Below are 18,165 nucleotides of genomic sequence, written 5' to 3' on the forward strand. Positions count from 1 at the left end.
GCGAGGCTGTCCGATGCGGGGTTCCATCGGTGACGTCACCCACCTGTTGAGAATATCCCTGGATAACAACTGTTACGGTAAGTAACTGTGTTATTCAGCAATTCAGCCTTATCTTTAGCAGCTTCTATATATTTCTCCCCCTTCACCTTTGAGTCTCACAAAGCCACTTGTACCCCCTCACCCAATGTTCCCTCTAAGATGTGCAGCTGCATGGTTGTGCACCTCTTTTTACCTCCCTGCACAGCAGTTTTGGACTGCCGCACACCCAAGCAACACTTTCCTACCTCCAAACGAGCAGCAGCAGCAAAACAGCCTGCCTTACTTTACTGCGAGGCTGAACCAGCAGTATCTTTATGCTCAGTGGCCAGTTTTGCCCCAGAACCGGAAGAGGACATCAGAGGAGCTGTGCTTACTGAGGCTGCGAATGTGGCCCCACAGGAGAGTGAGGTAGGCTGTTTTGCCACTGCTGCTGCTCATTTGAAGGAGAAACAGCAGTGGCCAGAATGAAGGTAGGTCAGCAGTGGTCAGGAGGAAGGTAGGGAAGTGCTGTTCTTGGTGCATGGAAGAAACAGCAGCAAGTAGGTTGTCAAGTGGGTAGAAGAGACAGGTGGGAGATGTGATCAAGTTTCAAGTTTATTTTACTTTGATAAATCGCTTAATTTAGGTTTTACTAAGCGAGTTACAGTATATAAAAAATAACATATTTTGACATAATGTTTAAAAAGTTTAAACAAGGGTTATGTTTTAAACAGTAATTATAACTGACAGACATACAGGTACATTAGGTAAAAAAAGGTATAACTACAATTTAAAAAAACAACACATTAGGAGGGGGAGGGAAAAATATAAGAGGTGAAGTAAAAAATTTGATGAACATAATTTATAGATTGAAGACATCTTTAAATAAGAAGCTTTTTAAATTCCTTTTAAGTTGGCTCAGATTGTTTTCCTCTCTTAATTGTAGAGGTAAAGTATTCCAAAGTTGTGGAGCTATTACCGAAAACATATCTTGTCGACGGGTTCCAATAATTTTCAAGGAAGGAAGTACTAAGAGTTTTTGGCTAGTTGACCAAAGGGAGCGCGATGTGTTATATGGAATAAGTACTTTACTAATAAATTGGGGTTCATTAGTGTCAAGGGTTTTGAATGTTAACAATAAAATTTTAAAAGTGATGAGGTGGTTGATAGGGAGCCAGTGTGATTTAATCAGAAAAGGAGTAACATGGTCATATTTTTTACCATTATGAATAAGTTTAACAGCAGTGTTTTGGATGATTTGTAAATGTTTCTTTTCCTTTTGTGTAATATTTATTAGTAATGAATTACAATAGTCGAGTTTGGCAATGATTAAAGAGTGGATTAGATGAAAGGGGGGAGGATGAAAGGGGGGAGGAAATAGAGAAGAGCTGATGCTGTATGGAAGGAGGAGATAGAGACACAAGGAGATACTGATGGAAAGGGAGAGAGGGGACAGATGCTTTAAAGAAGGGGGAGACAGGGCAGATACTGGATGGAAGAGGGGAGAGAAAAAGGGTAGATAGTGTGGGAATCAGGAGATGATGGAAAGGCAAGAGGAGCTAAATGCTATATGGAAGTGGGGGAGAGACAGAGAGGTGGCCAATGCTAGATGGAAGGGGAGACAGATAGGAGGAGGAAGGGGAGGGGGTTAGGCAGACTTTATTAGATGCATGTGTTAGACACATGTATTAGACGCATATGTTAAACGCATGAGTGATTGTTATACACATGTATTAGATGCATGCATGACTTAGGTTGGGTGAGCTAACTCCCCCAACACAACCACTACTATCAGTTACTGGCTACATCTTAAGAGCAAAAACAATCTGTTTGCTATCAACTAAACAACCTAGAAATTGGGAGTGTTAAGGAAACTAATATAGCTATTGTGACAGGAAGAGACATATTACCCGACTGATTTTATTGATCTATCTAATAAGCAGTAGCATCAAAGATGTTAACTCACTCTATCCACAATTACATTCAGTCCATTACCCTTATCTATCAATCAAGCACATAATTAACCCACAAGAAGACAGGGTAAATCATATTAACGAAATCTCAAATAAAGGAAGACATCAACGAACCCTTAAAAAAAGAATAAGGGAAGTAAAGCCTATCAGAACCACTACTCCTACCAAGCTTATCACATGCGCCTCAGTTCCTTGTGCATATCTTAATACTAGATCTGTCAGGAATAAAGCTTTCCTAATTAAAGATTGGATCATCAGCAAGCAAATAGCCTGTTTTTTCTAACCGAAACATGGCTATTGTCTGAAGAAGACCCAATAATAATTGATCATAGAAACATAGAAACATAGAAAGTGACGGCAGAAAAAGGCCGAGGCCCATCGAGTCTGCCCACACCGCTGACCCACCCCCCCTATTTAATCACTCTCTGATGACCTTTCCCTCCTAGAGATCCGACATGAGCATCCCATCTGTTCTTAAAATCCGACACGCTGCTGGCCTCGATCACCTGCACTGGGAGCTTGTTCCAGCTGTCAACCACTCTTTCGGTGAAGAAGTATTTCCTGGTGTCGCCATGAAACTTCCCGCCCTTTATTTTCAGCGGGTGTCCTCTTGTGGCGGAGGGTCCTTTAAGAAGGAAAATATCATCTTCTCCCTCGATACGACCAGTGACATACTTAAACGTCTCAATCATGTCTCCTCTCTCCCTGCGTTCTTCGAGAGAGTATAGCTGCAATTCGTTCAGTCTTTCTTCGTATGATAGATCTTTAAGCCCCGAGACCATCCTGGTGGCCATCCGCTGTACCGACTCGACTCTCAGTACATCTTTACGGTAATGTGGCCTCCAGAATTGTACGCAGTACTCCAGATGAGGCCTCACCATGGTTCTGTACAAGGGCATTAGGACGTCGGGCTTCCGACTAACAAAGCTTCTCCGGATACAACCCAACATTTGCCTAGCCCTGGATGAGGCCTTCTCCACTTGATTGGCCGTTTTCATGTCTTCACTGATGATCACCCCCAAATCCCGTTCTGCTGTAGTCCTTGCTAAGGTTTTACCATTTAATGTGTACGTTTTGCACGGATTATTGTTGCCCAGGTGCATGACCTTGCATTTGTTAGCGTTGAAGCTAAGCTGCCAGGTCGAGGACCAATGTTCCAATAAAACCAGGTCTTGCGTCATGCTGTCGGACAGACTGCCGTTACCCACAATGTTACATAGTTTGGCATCATCGGCGAATAATGCTATTTTACCTTGAAGCCCCTGAGTCATGTCTCTTACGAATATGTTGAAATCTTAAAATTTTAAAATCCTTACACTAAACCATGAGGGTAGAAAAGGGGGAGGATTAGCAATTATTCTTAAGGAAGGATTTGAGTTTGAACTATTGGATTCCAAAATGACCAATCAGTTAGAAATATTAGCCTGTAAAATTAGCAATAAGGAACTAGAAGAATCCCTATCTTGCATATTATTCTATGTCCCACCGAAAAGCTGGCCAAAAGCCAAAGAGTACTTTTGTGAATTTGTTCTACATAATTCAATTATTCCTTCCTATAATATCATCGGACAATCTACACCCCAGGGTGCTCAGTGAGCTGCGTGATGTCCTGGCAGAACCGCTATCAGGACTCTTCAATCTCTCCCTAAGTTCGGGGAGAGTCCCCATAGACTGGAAAACAGCTAACGTCGTTCCACTGCACAAAAAGAGTTGCAGGGCAGAGGCTGCAAACTACAGACCGGTGAGTCTCACATCAATAGTATGCAAACTCATGGAAACACTAATCAAACGTAAATTAGATGCAATCTTGGATGAGGAGAATCTACGGGATCCCAGTCAACATGGATTCACCAAGGGTAGGTCCTGCCAGTCCAATCTCATCAGCTTCTTTGACTGGGTAACAAAACAGTTAGACTTGGGAGAATCCGTGGACATCGTATACCAAGACTTCAGCAAAACTTTCGATAGTGTCCCGCATCGCAGGCTGTTGAGCAAGATGAAATCAATGGGGCTGGGAGAAACACTAACTACATGGGTCAGTGACTGGCTGAGTGGCAGACTTCAGAGGGTGGTAGTTAACGGTACCCTCTCTAAAACATCGGAGGTGACCAGTGGAGTACCGCAGGGCTCAGTCTTGGACCCGCTCCTTTTCAACATATTCATAGGTGACCTAACTCAGGGGCTTCAAGGTAAGGTAACGTTATTCGCTGCTGATGCCAAACTATGCAATATAGTGAGAGATGGCAATTCACCCGATAGTATGACACAGGACCTACATTTGTTGGAGCTTTGGTCCTCGACCTGGCAGCTGGGCTTCAATGCTAAGAAATGCAAGATCATGCACCTCGGCAGCAGAAATCCGTGCAGAACTTACACCTTGAATGGTAAGACCTTAGCTAGAACTTCAACAGAACGAGATTTGGGAGTGATCATCAGCGCAGACATGAAAACTGCTGATTATGTGGAAAAGGCTTCATCTAAGGCAAGACAGTTTTTAGATTGCATCCGCAGGAGTTTCAGCCAGAAGCCTGAAGTCATAATGCCATTATACAGAACCATGGTGAGGCTTCATTTGGAATACTGTGTGCAATTCTAGAGGCCACACTACCGAAAATATGTGCTGAGAGTAGAGTCGGTGCAACGGATGGCCACCAGGATGGTCTCAGGGCTCAAGGATCTATCGTACGAGGAAAGGCTGAAAAATTTGTGGCTGTACTCACTCGAGGAACGTAGGGAGAGAGGAGACATGATCGAGACGTTTAAGTATATTACCGGCCGTATCGAGATGGAAGAAGAGATTCTCTTTCTCAAAGGACCCTCAGCCACAAGAGGGCATCCGCTCAAACTCAGGGGCGGGAAATTTCATGGTGACACCAGGAAATATTTCTTCACCAATAGAGAGGTTGATCCTTGGAACGAGCTCCCGGTGCAGGTGATCGAGGCAAACAGCGTGCAAGAATTTAAGAGCAAATGGGATGCCCATGTGGGATCCCTTAGAGGGTTAAGCCAAGGGAACCTGTCACCAGGAGTGGGATCCCTAGGATAGTAGACTTGGGGGTGGGTCAGTAGAGTGGGCAGACCTGATGGGCTATGGCCCTTATCTGCCGTCATCTTCTATGTTTCTGTTTCTATCGCAGGTGACATAAACATACACCTAGATGAAGAGGACAATCCAGATACGAAAGACTTTAAAAACTTTTTCGCTCTACTCAATTACAATCTCCCTTTACCCACACAAACACATGAAAAAGGTCATCACTTAGATGTGGTAGCTATGTCCAGAAAGGAAATTTTAGACCCTGCCGTCTCTCTACCTGATTGCACCTGGAGTCACGATATCTGGTCTGACCATTTTACTTATTATTTCAAGTTAATATGGACTCATTTAAAATCCAAAACACATCCAAGGATAAAAAGAGAACATCACACAAGGGGTTATATCAATCCAGAGGAATATTGGTCACAATATGAACTACAAGCGGAGATAGGAGAAGGAGTCGATTTCTGGGATCACTGGATGAAAACTAGCACATCGATTTTAGATAAAATTGCCCTTAAACGAAATAGCAAAAGCTGCGCAAATAAATATAACAAATGGTTTGACACCGAACTTCTAAAAATGAAACAACTAGTAAGACGACTGGAAAGAATTTGGAAAAAAACAGGAGAATTGTTAGACCGTAAAAACTGGAGATCTAACATAAAAATCTACAAACAACTGATCCTTCCATTGAGAAAAATGGCCATTTAGTCCTACCATCTGTTTTCTGTCCAATAACCAATTCCTAATCCACAAAAGAACATTGTTTCCTATGCCATGATTCTTTAATTTTCTCAGGAGTGTCTCATGAGGAACTTTGTTGAATGGTTTCTGAAAATCTACTACCAAAAAATTCAGCTAATAATATCTCCACCTCACACCATAAAACTCAGGATAGAAGGAGACAAAAAAATAAAAATAAATTAGATATAAATCTATTTCACTCAATCTTAATAAATAATTGTGAATAGGAAAAAGACTTCAGTATCAGGGACTTAAGAAGCAGTTATAAAGCTTCCACCGGTGTCCCCCGAGCTGACAACTCCAATAAAGACTAATTATAGCCCAAGTGAGTTCGCCTGATACATCATAATGTCTCTAACTATGAAATAGTGAAGCAAAAAAATCAAAGCAAACACTAATGTGTGAAAAAATGTGAAAATATCAAACGCATTCATCTCCCTCTCTTACGAGTAAAGTCCTCAGAGTTCAGTATGATGCAACTAGTCAAAAATATCCAAGCACAATGTGACAATGTAAAAAATCCATGTATGAAAGTTCAACACAAGAAAGTTTCACACTTATCTGTGCGTGAAGGAAAGTCTGTGATATACCCTGCCTTTATGGAGTGAGGTGTCCTCCTCTCTCCATATTTATTAGCCAAATTTTTTGGTAGTCTTTTTAGTTTTTCAGCAGTTTTAGGTTTTCTTTTTGGCTTCTGAAAATCTAGACATACTATGGGCTCTTTTTACTAAGGTGCGCTAGCGTTTTTAGCGCGTGCAAACCAAGCGCTAAATGAAAAATACTAACGCAAGTTCTATGGAGATGTTAGTGTTTAGCGCGCAGGGCACTGTAGCACGTGCTAAAACTGCTAGCGCACCTTAATAAAAGGAGCCCTATGTCATCCACTTGTTTATTCACCTTTCAAAAAATGAAGTAAGTTGGTGATGCAAGACATCCCTTGGCTGAACCCATGCTGACTTTGACCCATTAGGTCAAGTTTGTCTACATATTCCATAATTTTATTCTTTTTAATAGTTTCCACTATCTTGACTGGAACTGAAGTCAGGCTTACCGGTCTGTAATTTCCTGGATTACCCATGGAACCCTGTTTAAAATACGGCATCATATTAGCCACCTCTAATCTTCAGATACTATGGACAATTTTAACTGGCTAACAGCAGATCAGATTTATCACTCTTGAACTTGTCAATTTGGCTCAGTACATCTTCCAGGTTCACTGAGATTTCTTTGAGTTCCTCTGTGTAGTCTCCCTTGAAAACCATTTCTGGTTTAGTTAGATCTCTTCATCTTCTTCTGTAAAGACTGTGGCAAGTCTGGCACTGCTTCCAACTTGCCCCATGGTAAAAGCAGGGAGAACAATATTTCAGGTGGTAGTAAATTCTATCAGAGGAATTTCCCTAGCTATGAGGCTGCCTATCCCAGTACAGAAACCTTAGAGGCCATCTCTGTGCAGAATGAGATAAGCAGCTCTGCAAAAGGAGCCTATTCCAGGCAAAGAAGAAAACCTTTTAAAACTGCCTTTAAGCAGCATATGTTCCCTGACTGCTATTTTCATCTTGGCCAAAGGAGGAGCCAAAGGCAGTACTGGCCCATTCCCATACCTCAGAGCCTGGGGCATGGCATGCCACAATATAAGCCAGAGCCTCAGACAGGGAAGGAGGAGGCTCAGGAAGGTGAATGGAAACCAGCCCAGCAGAAGGTGGCACAGGAGCAGACCAGAAGGTGGAACAGAGCTCAGCCCAGGTCCAGTCCTGGTGAGGAGTTGATGGAACTGGAGGAAACCGGACTGCCCACTCAGTCCACTTGGCCTACTCTTGAGGAATGCATGGAAGTGTGTGAAGCAGTACCTGTACAAGGTGAGCTGAATGAAGATATGGACATTAGATGAATGAACCCTGCTTATTGGGGGTTTTTTTCTTTCTTGGAGAAGGGATTCTTTTTCCTGTTTGCTTGCCTTATTGCAAAGAAATGGTGCAGTAAACATTTATTGCTCTCACCTGAGAAGAATCAGCTTGAACTGTGTTTTGTTTCATGTATGTTGGAGGTTTTTTTCTTCTTTTTGGCTGGGACTAATTGAAAGACTTTACTGAACTGTGAAATTTATGCTGCACCTTACACACTGTGTGGAGTTAACTAAGCAATACCTATGTAGCAGTGCTGATAAATGAATCTGCGAAGTGGTGTTTGTGTTTGGAACTTACTCAAGGTTATTTTTCTCCTCTCTTTTGAGCCTCCTGATATCCTGGAAACAAGGCCTAAGCAGAGTCTGGGCGTGACATCTAACCGGGCTGAAGGAAGCCAAAGATCCACTGAATGCAAGCAGTCAGCCATTATCTATACATACCTATTGTTTTATGTTTGTTTCAAGTGCTGCATTATTTTACTCTTGTGCATTGCATGTTTTCTGTTTTACCTTTTTGCCCTGTTTTGAGATTGCTTTTGTCTTGCCTGAAAACTTGTTTGTTTTGCAAAGACTGCATAATAAAAGTCTACTTTTGCTTTCAACAATTAAAACCTTGCCTTAGTGACTTCTGTGAGCTTTTCTGGGTGGTCTGTAAAGGTGCTTTGGCAAACCTTATTAGCCAGCACTGCCTGTAGGGCCTTCTCCCTGTTGAGAGGCAGGCCTAGTATTCAGTGCCGCCTGGTGGTGGGTCACCGCATTGTTCTTAGCGGGGACGGCTGGGCAACAAGATGGAAGCAAAAAATTCATTTAGAGGTGCATTTTCAAAGCACTTAGACCAGGGGTAGGCAACGAGGGCCGGAATCCAGGTGGATTTTTAGGATTTCCCCAATGAATATGCTTGAGATCCATTTGCATACAATGGGAGGCAGTGCATGCAAATAGATCTCATGCATATTCACTGTGGAAATCCTGAAGATCCGACTGGATTCCGGCCCTCGTTGCCCACCCCTGACTTAGTACCATAGAAACCTGTGTACTTTGTATGTCTAATCACTTTGAAAATGAGATCCATAGTCTCTCCATTATGGCATTGTCATATGAGTGTCCTTTTTGCTCCTTTATGATCTAATGTTCCAACGGATTCCCTCACCGGCTTTCTGGTTCTGATATCCCTAAAAAAGTTGTTACTGTGAGTTTTTACTCTGTTGCTCTTCGTATACTTTTCTAGCCTTCTTTATTAATCTAAACTAAAACTTAATTTTATAGACCAGGTCATCAACCAGAAGGAGCTCGACTCGGTTAACAGTAATGTAATACATAATGCATAAACATAACAGAGGAAAAAATAAACTAAGCTGGTTAGTTTCCAAAGTGTTTAGCAAACAAGAATGTTTTCAGTGCTTTCCAGAATAGAGTGAAGGGACCTAAACTTCTTAGAGCAAGTGGTAAAGCATTCCAGAATTCTGTTAGTTTAAAAGCGAAAGAATGACTAAATCTCCTGAAAGTTCTGTTTTTACCATTAAGGGAAGGAAATGTAAGTTTTAATTTTTGAGAACTTCTGGCGAGATGAGATATATGCACATTCCAGTCAAAAGGAATCAAAGTAGTGAAGATGCCAAATAAGATCATAAATGCAATACAATCAAACCTTGACAAAATGATTGAACCAATACAGAGAAATGTTGCTGATGAAAGAATGCTCACAGAACACGGAGGCTGAAAAAAACACTTTTAACAAGCAAATTTAGTTGATCATTAAATGTAAGTGAAGAATCAATGACAATACCCAATATTAGTGAGGAAAACTCAATTTTCAAAGATTCTCCTGAATCTAAGATCACAACAGAAGGGAGAGAGTCTAACTATGGGCCAAGTCATAAAAGCTTACCCCCCTCTTCTACGAAACTGTGCTAATGGTTTTTTAGCGCAGAGAACCGTGCTGAATGGCCCGTGCTGCTCCCGATGCTCATTGAGTTACTGTGAGCGTCGGGAGCAGCACAGGCCATTCAGCGCAGCTCTCTGTTCCAAAAACCACTAGTGCGGTTTCATAGAACAGGCAATTAGTCTTGGCAGCATTTAATTTCATCTGGACCATCATCGCCCAGGACTGAAGTTTGGCAATGCAGTGGTTAATATTGGGTATCAGATTAGCAAGATGTGGGTCAACCTCAAGTAATATAAAAATATCATTAGCATAAGTTAGTAAAGTTTCTCGAGTATTCAAATCGTAGTGTATCAATGTACTCATGTAGATGTTGAATAAGATTGGCGACAATGGAGAGCCCTGGGGAACACCACAAAGGGCTCTCCACAATTTTGAGTTGGAACCTCCCATATTGACTGAATAAGAGCGGGAGGATAGAAATTCATCAAACCAATCTAAAAGAAGAATGCTATCTTACTTCAGTTCGATCTGTTTGCAGCTTTTGATGTAGTTAATCACAATATTCTGCATTACCTGCTTTCAGAAATTGGCCTTGATCAAGTTTGATCAAGGCCAATTTCTGAAAGCAGGTAATGCAGAATATTGTGATTAACTACATCAAAAGCTGCAAACAGATCGAACTGAAGTAAGATAGCATTCTTCTCACTGGACTGTAACTGTTCAATCTTAGAAAGGAGAGAAACCAGAAGAGTTTCTGTACTGAAATTCAGGCAAAACCCATTAATGCTTTGCATCTAACTTGTCAATGCTTATGTTGCTGCTTATTTTTTTTCATTTGGGTTCTAAAAGCCTCTTTCACTGCACCTTTTAGCCATGCTAGCTGTTTGCTCTTCTTTCCAGGAACAGCAATTAATAAGATTACCTGAAAGTGATCTTGAGGAATAAGGTAGTTATTTATTGTGTCCCTCATATGTACAGGATGTCCAATGATGAGTGAGAAGGATAATTGGTGAATCTATAAGCTAGGAGGCAAAATCTATCTAAACCAGGAGATTATATTGTAGCAACCAGAGATACATATATAAAAGCAATGTTTGCAAACCAGTAGTTTTTATCTAAACCAAGAAACTAAAAAATACATACCACCAGGCATACCACCGCAGCACTATCCAATTAGTATTGGGGCAGAGCCAGGAGCTACCTGGGTGCCATTAATTTTCAGCAACAGTATGCAGCTAGTAACCAGGTTAATTTAGGACAACAAAAAGGGTAACTCCTGGCAGCCACCCAAGACTTGGATATTCAGCACCAGTACTCAGATGGTGGCCGACATTGAATATTCAGTTCTCATTCAGCTGATGGCAGCTAGCATTTTTTAAAAATGCTGATCTCCATTAGCTGAATAATGACCAGCTTTTTTGTGTGAACGTATTTGAAAATAGATATACCATACCTACTGTATATGTATTGTATGCAGAAGTAATTCTGAATTTCACAGACTTTAGTAAGTAAGCACAAAATGTTGCACGATTGAGTTGTAGATGACTTGTTGATTTTATTAACAGGAAATGTCAGAAGTGGAAAAACTTGAAGCATTTCCAACTCTTAAAGAAATTTCTGTATTTGGAAATCCAGTGAGTATATTAGGTTCTTTTGAAAATGTTAAAGAATGTTTAATATTGTAATTTCAAAAGGCTTTTTCCATCAACAAACAAGATGGAGTCAGACAAACATCTGGGTGACATTACACATCACTGGGACAGAACAGTTCTCTTTGAGCTTAGATAGTGCATTGCTCTTCTCACATACTATGATCTTCTCAGTACCTCAGTTTTTATCCCACTGATGAACAGACTTGAAAACAAAGCTCTCTCTTTTTTTCCTGAAGTTTTCCCCACTTTGTCTCCAAAATAAATAAATAAATAAATATTATACATAGATATATTGATTGATTTCCCTTTTTCAGTTTTGTCCTATCAGTAATATGAGAGGAACATCCAGAACGTTAGTCCTTACTTGTTTGCATAGCTTTTCTAGGCACCAACCATGATTCAACAGGGTGTCAGCAGTGTACTATTATGGTTCCCCGTACAACAAGATGCAGTCCTTCCTCTTCTCAAAGGTTTCATCAAGGGTCTTGACTCCTAACCAACCAGAATGAAGAAAGAACTTTCTTTACGCAGAAGTTGACTGACTCTGCCCTTATTAATTCCCGCAGGGTTCCCCATTGTCTCCTACATTGTTCAATCTTTATCTTGCTCCCCTCGGGTTCTGAATTTCTTCTCTGGGGTAAAATTATATAGCTATGCGGATGACATTACCATACTGATACCTATAACAACTCTTACAAAGGACACCCTGTCATTTATTTAATCAATCCTTGAGGTTGTTGAACTATGAATGAAAGATTTCAGGTTAAAGTTTAATCCAGATAAATCAAAATTTTTTTCGCTTCTCCATCCGATACGATCAAAGACGACTCAATAAGACTGAATGGCACAACCTAGTCTATCCTGCCAATTGTAAAAATCTTGGGAATATAATTTGATCATAAACTCTCTTTTGATTTCCACATTAACATTAGGAAATCTTATTTCTTACTCTGGAAACTAAGAACAATTACCCTATTTTTCTCTCCATAAGATGCACCTCACCATAAGACACACCCCAGATTTAGAGAAGGAAAACAAAAAAAACCCCATTCTGAACAAAATTGTATACTAATATATACCAGACACCTTTAAATTCCGTCTCAGCCCCCCCAATCAGTCATCACTTTTATATACCCCCCAGCACCGTTAAATTCAATCCCACTCTCCCCCCCCCCCCCCGGCAGTACTTTTAAATGTTGGAGGTTGGTGGATGGCTGCCTGCTGCTTGTCGGGGACTGTGGCGCACCAAGCGCGCTAATGCCTGGACCCGGACACTTCCCTAATTGGGCCGGTCACTGGTGCTTCGCAGAGCTGCTGCCTGCTGATTACCGGCAAGTCAGGGCCAGCGGCACACATGTGCGCTGCTTTGTGGGCAGGCACCCCTTCTGAATGGTTGCTTCAGTTCAGGCAGCAGCTCTGTGAAGCACCAGCGACTGGCCCAATTAGGGAAGTGTCCGGGCCCAGGCATTAGCACACTTGTGTGCTGCGGGCCCCGACAAGCAGCAGGCAGCCGTCCACCCACCTTCAACATTTAAAGGTACCACCGGGTTTTATTGGAGGGGGGTTTGTATATTCGCTTCATAAGACGCACCCTTATTTCCACCCACTTTTTGGGGGGGAAAATTATGAGCAAAAAATATGGTAAGTCGTATTTTGACTTTTTCTCATTTAGATTGCTGGTTCAATCTCTTGTTCTCAGTACATTGGATTATTGTAATGTGTTCTATCTTTCAATATCCAAGAAAAATCTAAAAAGGTTGCAGATTATCCAGAATACTGCTGTGCGTTTGATTTTTAGACTGAAACGATCCGATCACGTGACACAGTATTATCATAAACTGCACTAGTTGCCAATAGAGGCAAGAGTAATTTTTAAATTCCGTTATCTGTTTCAAGGCTCTCAGTGGGTTATTACCCAGTTATCTCATGGATCATTTTATATTTGTCAATAGAAAGCATCTACGTGATCTTTGGCTCTTTGATTTTCCTTCTGTGAAAGGATGTGTGTATAAACACTTCTTTAGTAATATCTTAGCATATCAGGCAGCATTATGGGATAAACAAATTAGTATTTACCTTTCTATCTCTACTTCTTATTTGGCATTTAGAAAATTTATGAAGACTGATCTATTTGGTAAATATTTTAATTAATTGTGTTTATAGCGTGTATACTTATATTTTAATTTTTGTTAACTGCACAGAACCACGAAATAGCTGCAATATATAAGAAATTTTGTTATGTTATGTTTACTTGAAGCATAAGTTCTTGCACAATGGATCCCAAGGTCCAGTCACAAAGGAGCAAGACTGGTAATAGGATAGAAGAGCTCCAACCGAAAAGAGGAGAAAAGTGGGGTCTGCGTGAACAGGATATCTCTTGTTTGAGGAAGGCGATATTCCTCTGTATACATGCTTGATATTTTACTATATTGTTTCTTGCTATTTGCACGCTGGAAGCCTTCTGCGAAAGGGCCTCTGGTGGATTTTTGTATTTGTTCACTCCTTAATAAAGATTATTTCTCCCCCCCCCCCCAAAAAAAAAAAAAAAAAAAAGAACTCCTTGAAGATTACTAAGGGCCAGATTCACTAAATGCACCGATCGTGTCCTGACCAGTTTGCGATCGTTCTCCAACCCCAACCCGATTCACTAACCTTGTGTCCGATCAATCTCCCACCCGATCCAATCCGCCCATGCAAATGAGGGGAAATGGCATGCATAAGTAGGAAGCCATCGATTCACTAAACAGAAGAAGAAACACCGATTGGGTTTGCCGATCCAAAATGAAGCGACTGCTGACGACCGGTCGCTTACTGTCCTTGCTGACTTTCCTGCTCTTTGCCGCTCTGAAATCCCAGTATCGATACAAAACAACCATCAAAAGAAAACTGTACATTACTCACTTTTTATATATTCTTCAAAAAGCGCAGTGCGAGCTCGTGATTTTAACCCACAGGTTTAAAGCATGTTCTGTTCCACAATCTGGCTGCACAAAAATTGAAATCATAAATAACCTAGTAACATAGTAGATGATGGCAGATAAAGACCCGAATGGTCCATCCAGTCTGCCCAACCTGATTCAATTTAAATTTTTTAAATTTTTTTTCTTCTTAGCTATTTCTGGGCAAGAATCCAAAGCTCTACCCAGTACTGTGCTTGGGTTCCAACTGCCGAAATCTCCGTCAAAACCTACTCCAGCCCATCTACACCCTCCCAGCCACTGAAGCCCTCTCCAGCCTGTCCTCCCCCAAACGGCCATATACAGACACAGACCGTGCAAGTCTGCCCAGTACTGGCCTTAGTTCAATATTTAATATTATTTTCTGATCCTAGATCCTCTGTGTTCATCCCACGCTTCTTTGAACTCATGTGCTGCAGCCTGTAGTAATGTAGGGTCAGCAAGTAAACTGCAGCCCCTCCCTCCCCCTTTATTTTGAGCTTGCTTGTGTGAAGAGCAAGCTGTGACAAACCTATGGCCAACTTTGTCCCTGTGATTGTCCCTGTGATCAGGAGAGCTATCCAGGTTAAAAGCAATGAGATAGAAATGGCTGACTACCTCTCAGACAGTGAGGTAGAGCAGGAAGGGTATGGGCCTAAAATTATTTAGCAGAAAGTGCCATACCAGTATAAAGATCCCAGAAAGTCTACTAGGACTTTTACTGAGAAGTGGAGACTTGGTCCTGCAGGGTATTCACACTATCTTCAGCCTAGGAGAAACCAGCGTTATTTCCCTAGGGATTTTCAGCCCAACCCCCCTCCTAGGAGAGAGTGGTGGGACTATGACGCTTAAAAGCAGAGCCCTGAATCACAATAAGGGGGAGACAGGGGAAGCAAAGCAGAGGCATCAACAGGAGCATGCCCAAGAAGGTGAGGGGAGGTGGTAATGGCTGAGGACTTACCTAGTCTGGGTCCAGCAACTGAGAGCTTATTGGAAGCTGAGGCTATGGACACACATTCTCACGTATTGGTGATGTCACCGACGGAGCCCCAGTATGGACCACTTTAAAAGTGCATTGCCACGTTAAGACTTTAGAAAGTTCACGATAGCCCGAACCACGCATGCACGAGTGCCTTCTCGCCCGACGTAGGGCACGCAGTCCCTCAGTTTCTTAGTTTCCACGGAGCTATGAAGTCATGTTTTTCAACGGTTGTTGAAATCTTTTTTTCTGCTGCCTTCCCGCTCTCGCGGATCTATGACTTTTTAGTCAGTTTTGTCTTTCTTTTATTTGTTTAGTACTTTTTAGTTAAAAAAAGTAAAAAATTTTATTTTCTCCCTTTTGCAGGTTCGGCCCGGCAGGGCCTGTTCAACCACCTTGGCCTCCGATTTTAATTTGGCTAAGGCCCTCTTCCCTTCAATGTCCTGCCCACAGACGGGTTTCAAAAAGTGTGGACGTTGTGCTTGCCCCATTTCTGTGACCGACCCGCATCGCTGGTGTCTCCAGTGCTTGGGGCCCGAGCACCATCCCAAAACCTGTTCCTGCTGTTCATTGCTGCAGAAGAGGACTTTTAAAATTTTTGAAATACCACTTACTATTCTGTAAACCACTTGCATCCCATGTACTGACTATACGTATCTTAATTGTAAACCGTTTGTATCCCATGTACTGTCAAAATGTATCTTTATTGTAAACCGCTTCGAACTTCACGGTATAGCGGTATATAAGAAATAAATTATTAATTATTATTATTCCAGTGGCTCTTCATAAGTTGGACTCTTTGTATAGGGTGGTCCCTATTACAGGGTTTGATAAACCCCAACTTCCACACGAGTCTCTCCTGGTAGAATCTATCTTAAAGAAATCCTTGGGGGCTAGTGTGTATGCCTCTATACCTCCTGGCAGAAAGGGTAAGACCATGGACCGGTTTGGCAAAAGGCTATATCAGAATGCTATGTTAGCCAACCGGTCTGGTAACTACACTTTTCATTTTTCCCTCTACATGAAGCATTTGGTCAAGCAAATTGCCACGTTCCAAAAATACCTAACAGAACGTAAGGTCCCTGCTTTCCAACATTTCATGGTTGACCTGCTGTAGCTCCAAATGTATATGGTTCGTTCAATCTATGACACCTTTGAACTCACTTCTCAGGCTGCAGCAATGTCAGTTACCATGAGACGTCTGGCCTGGCTTCGAGTTTCTGAGTTGGACGTCAATCATCAGGACAGATTGGCTAATGCTCCTTGTCTGGGGGGATGAGCTTTTTGGTGCCTCCACGGACCCAGAAGTTGCTACGCATAAGACCTGATAGGACATTCTGGTGAAGCCCAAAAAGAAACCTCTGCCTTCACATCCTTTCAGACAACAATCTTCATATCAGAGAAGATTTACTGCAAAGTCTGTGGTCCCTGCCCCAACTCAGACCATTTATTTTCTTCAGATACTAGAATTCAAAGTCAACTTCCCCAAATCACATCTCATCCTGACACAGCATCTACAGTTCATTGGAGCAATCCTTCAGGCTCTGATCCGCCTTTGTCAGCAACTGCTTCCTCTTCAATCCATCTCAGCAAGGCACATGATGGTTCTTCTAGGCCACATGGCTTCCACTGTCCATGTGACACTACTGGCAAAGCTAAATCTTCGCACTCCAGTAAGGATGCCTCTTAGTACCGAGCAGTAGCGCCAAATCACGCTCCTGCTTGTGTCGCTCAGTGGCCAAAGGAACTCGCGGCAGCCGGTTAGCAGCAAGGCAGGAACTTGGAAAGTTCGCTCCTGCCCGCTGCACCTCCACTGCGGATCGCCAAGATGAGGTACTGTATGAGGTTAGGCCAGGGAGGGAGGCGGGGGCAGAGCCTGGCGGTGGCGGCCTTAAAAAAAAATTCTGGGAGGGGGCATTGACCCGAATATAAACTGGGACCCTCATTATAGGGCCAATTTTTTGGCCCAAAAATCCCGGTTTATATTCAAGTATAGATGGTAATCAGTCAATTGTTTTATCAGTGTTTTTTCCTAAGCCTCATTCTCATGCTGGAGAAACCGCTTTACATACTTTGGACTGTAAACGGGCTTTGGCCTATTACATTGACCGGATAAAGCACATCGAACATTTCCCCAATTGTTCATCTCTTTTGACCCAAACAAGTTGTGGCATCCTGTTTCCAAGAGAATGATTTCCAACTGGCTGGCTGCCTGCATCTCGTTCTGTTATGCTCAGACTGAACTGGCACTGGAGAGTCGTGTCACAGCCCACAAAATTAGAGCTATGGCAGCTTCTGTTGCTTTCCTCAGATCTACTCCCATTGAGGAAATCTGTAAAGCTGCTACCTGGTCCTCAGTTCATACCTTCACTTCTCACTACTGTCTGGAGTCTTTCTCCAGACGGGATGGGCACTTCGGCCAATCTGTATTACAAAATTTATTTTCCTAAAGCAAACACTACCACCATCCCATTTCTGTTAGCTTGGAGGTCACCCATACATGAGAATATGCTGCCTGCTTGTCCTGGGATAAATCACAGTTACTTACTGTAACAAGTGTTATCCAGGGTCAGCAGGCAGATATTCTCACAACCCACCCACCTCCCTGGGTTGGCTTCTTAGCTGGCTTATCTTAACTGAGGGACCGCGCGTCCTATGTCGGGCAGGAAGGTACTCGCACATGCGCAGTTCGGGCTATTGCGAACTTTCTAAAATCTTAAAGTGGCGATGCACTTTTAAAGTGGTCTGTACTGGGGCTTCGTCGGTGATGTCATTCATACATGAGAATATCTGCCTGCTGTCCCTGGATAACACCTGTTATTTTAAGTAACTGTGCTTTCTGTTTCTTCAGATTTCTCGTAAAATGTACTATCGTCCATTGCTGGTGTCCCGATTACCCAGGCTGCAGGTATTAGATGGAACTTCAGTAAGCATTGAGGAAAGGTCAAGAGCTGAGCTTCATTTCGCAGAGCAGCAAGTACATAAATTTAACTAACATTTTTCACATTAAATTTCATTTTGGAACATAACACAAG

General features: G+C 42.2%; 1 protein-coding gene across 3 annotated transcripts in view; it reads left to right on the forward strand.

Annotated features, from left to right (window-relative positions):
* Positions 1 to 18,165, forward strand: part of LRRC9 (leucine rich repeat containing 9) — a 584,298-nt gene that overhangs the window by 487,459 nt on the left and 78,674 nt on the right. For 2 of the 3 annotated variants that reach the window (XM_033952892.1, XM_033952893.1), the window contains exons 31-32: positions 11,129 to 11,197; positions 17,982 to 18,107. In XM_033952892.1, coding sequence (XP_033808783.1) covers positions 11,129 to 11,197; positions 17,982 to 18,107 — 195 coding nt within the window. The remainder of the gene's footprint in view (positions 1 to 11,128; positions 11,198 to 17,981; positions 18,108 to 18,165) is intronic. The other variant, XM_033952894.1, reaches the window with a different exon arrangement.

This window comes from Geotrypetes seraphini, chromosome 7, assembly GCF_902459505.1.
Source record: "Geotrypetes seraphini chromosome 7, aGeoSer1.1, whole genome shotgun sequence".
NCBI classification, from domain to species: Eukaryota; Metazoa; Chordata; class Amphibia; order Gymnophiona; family Dermophiidae; genus Geotrypetes; species Geotrypetes seraphini.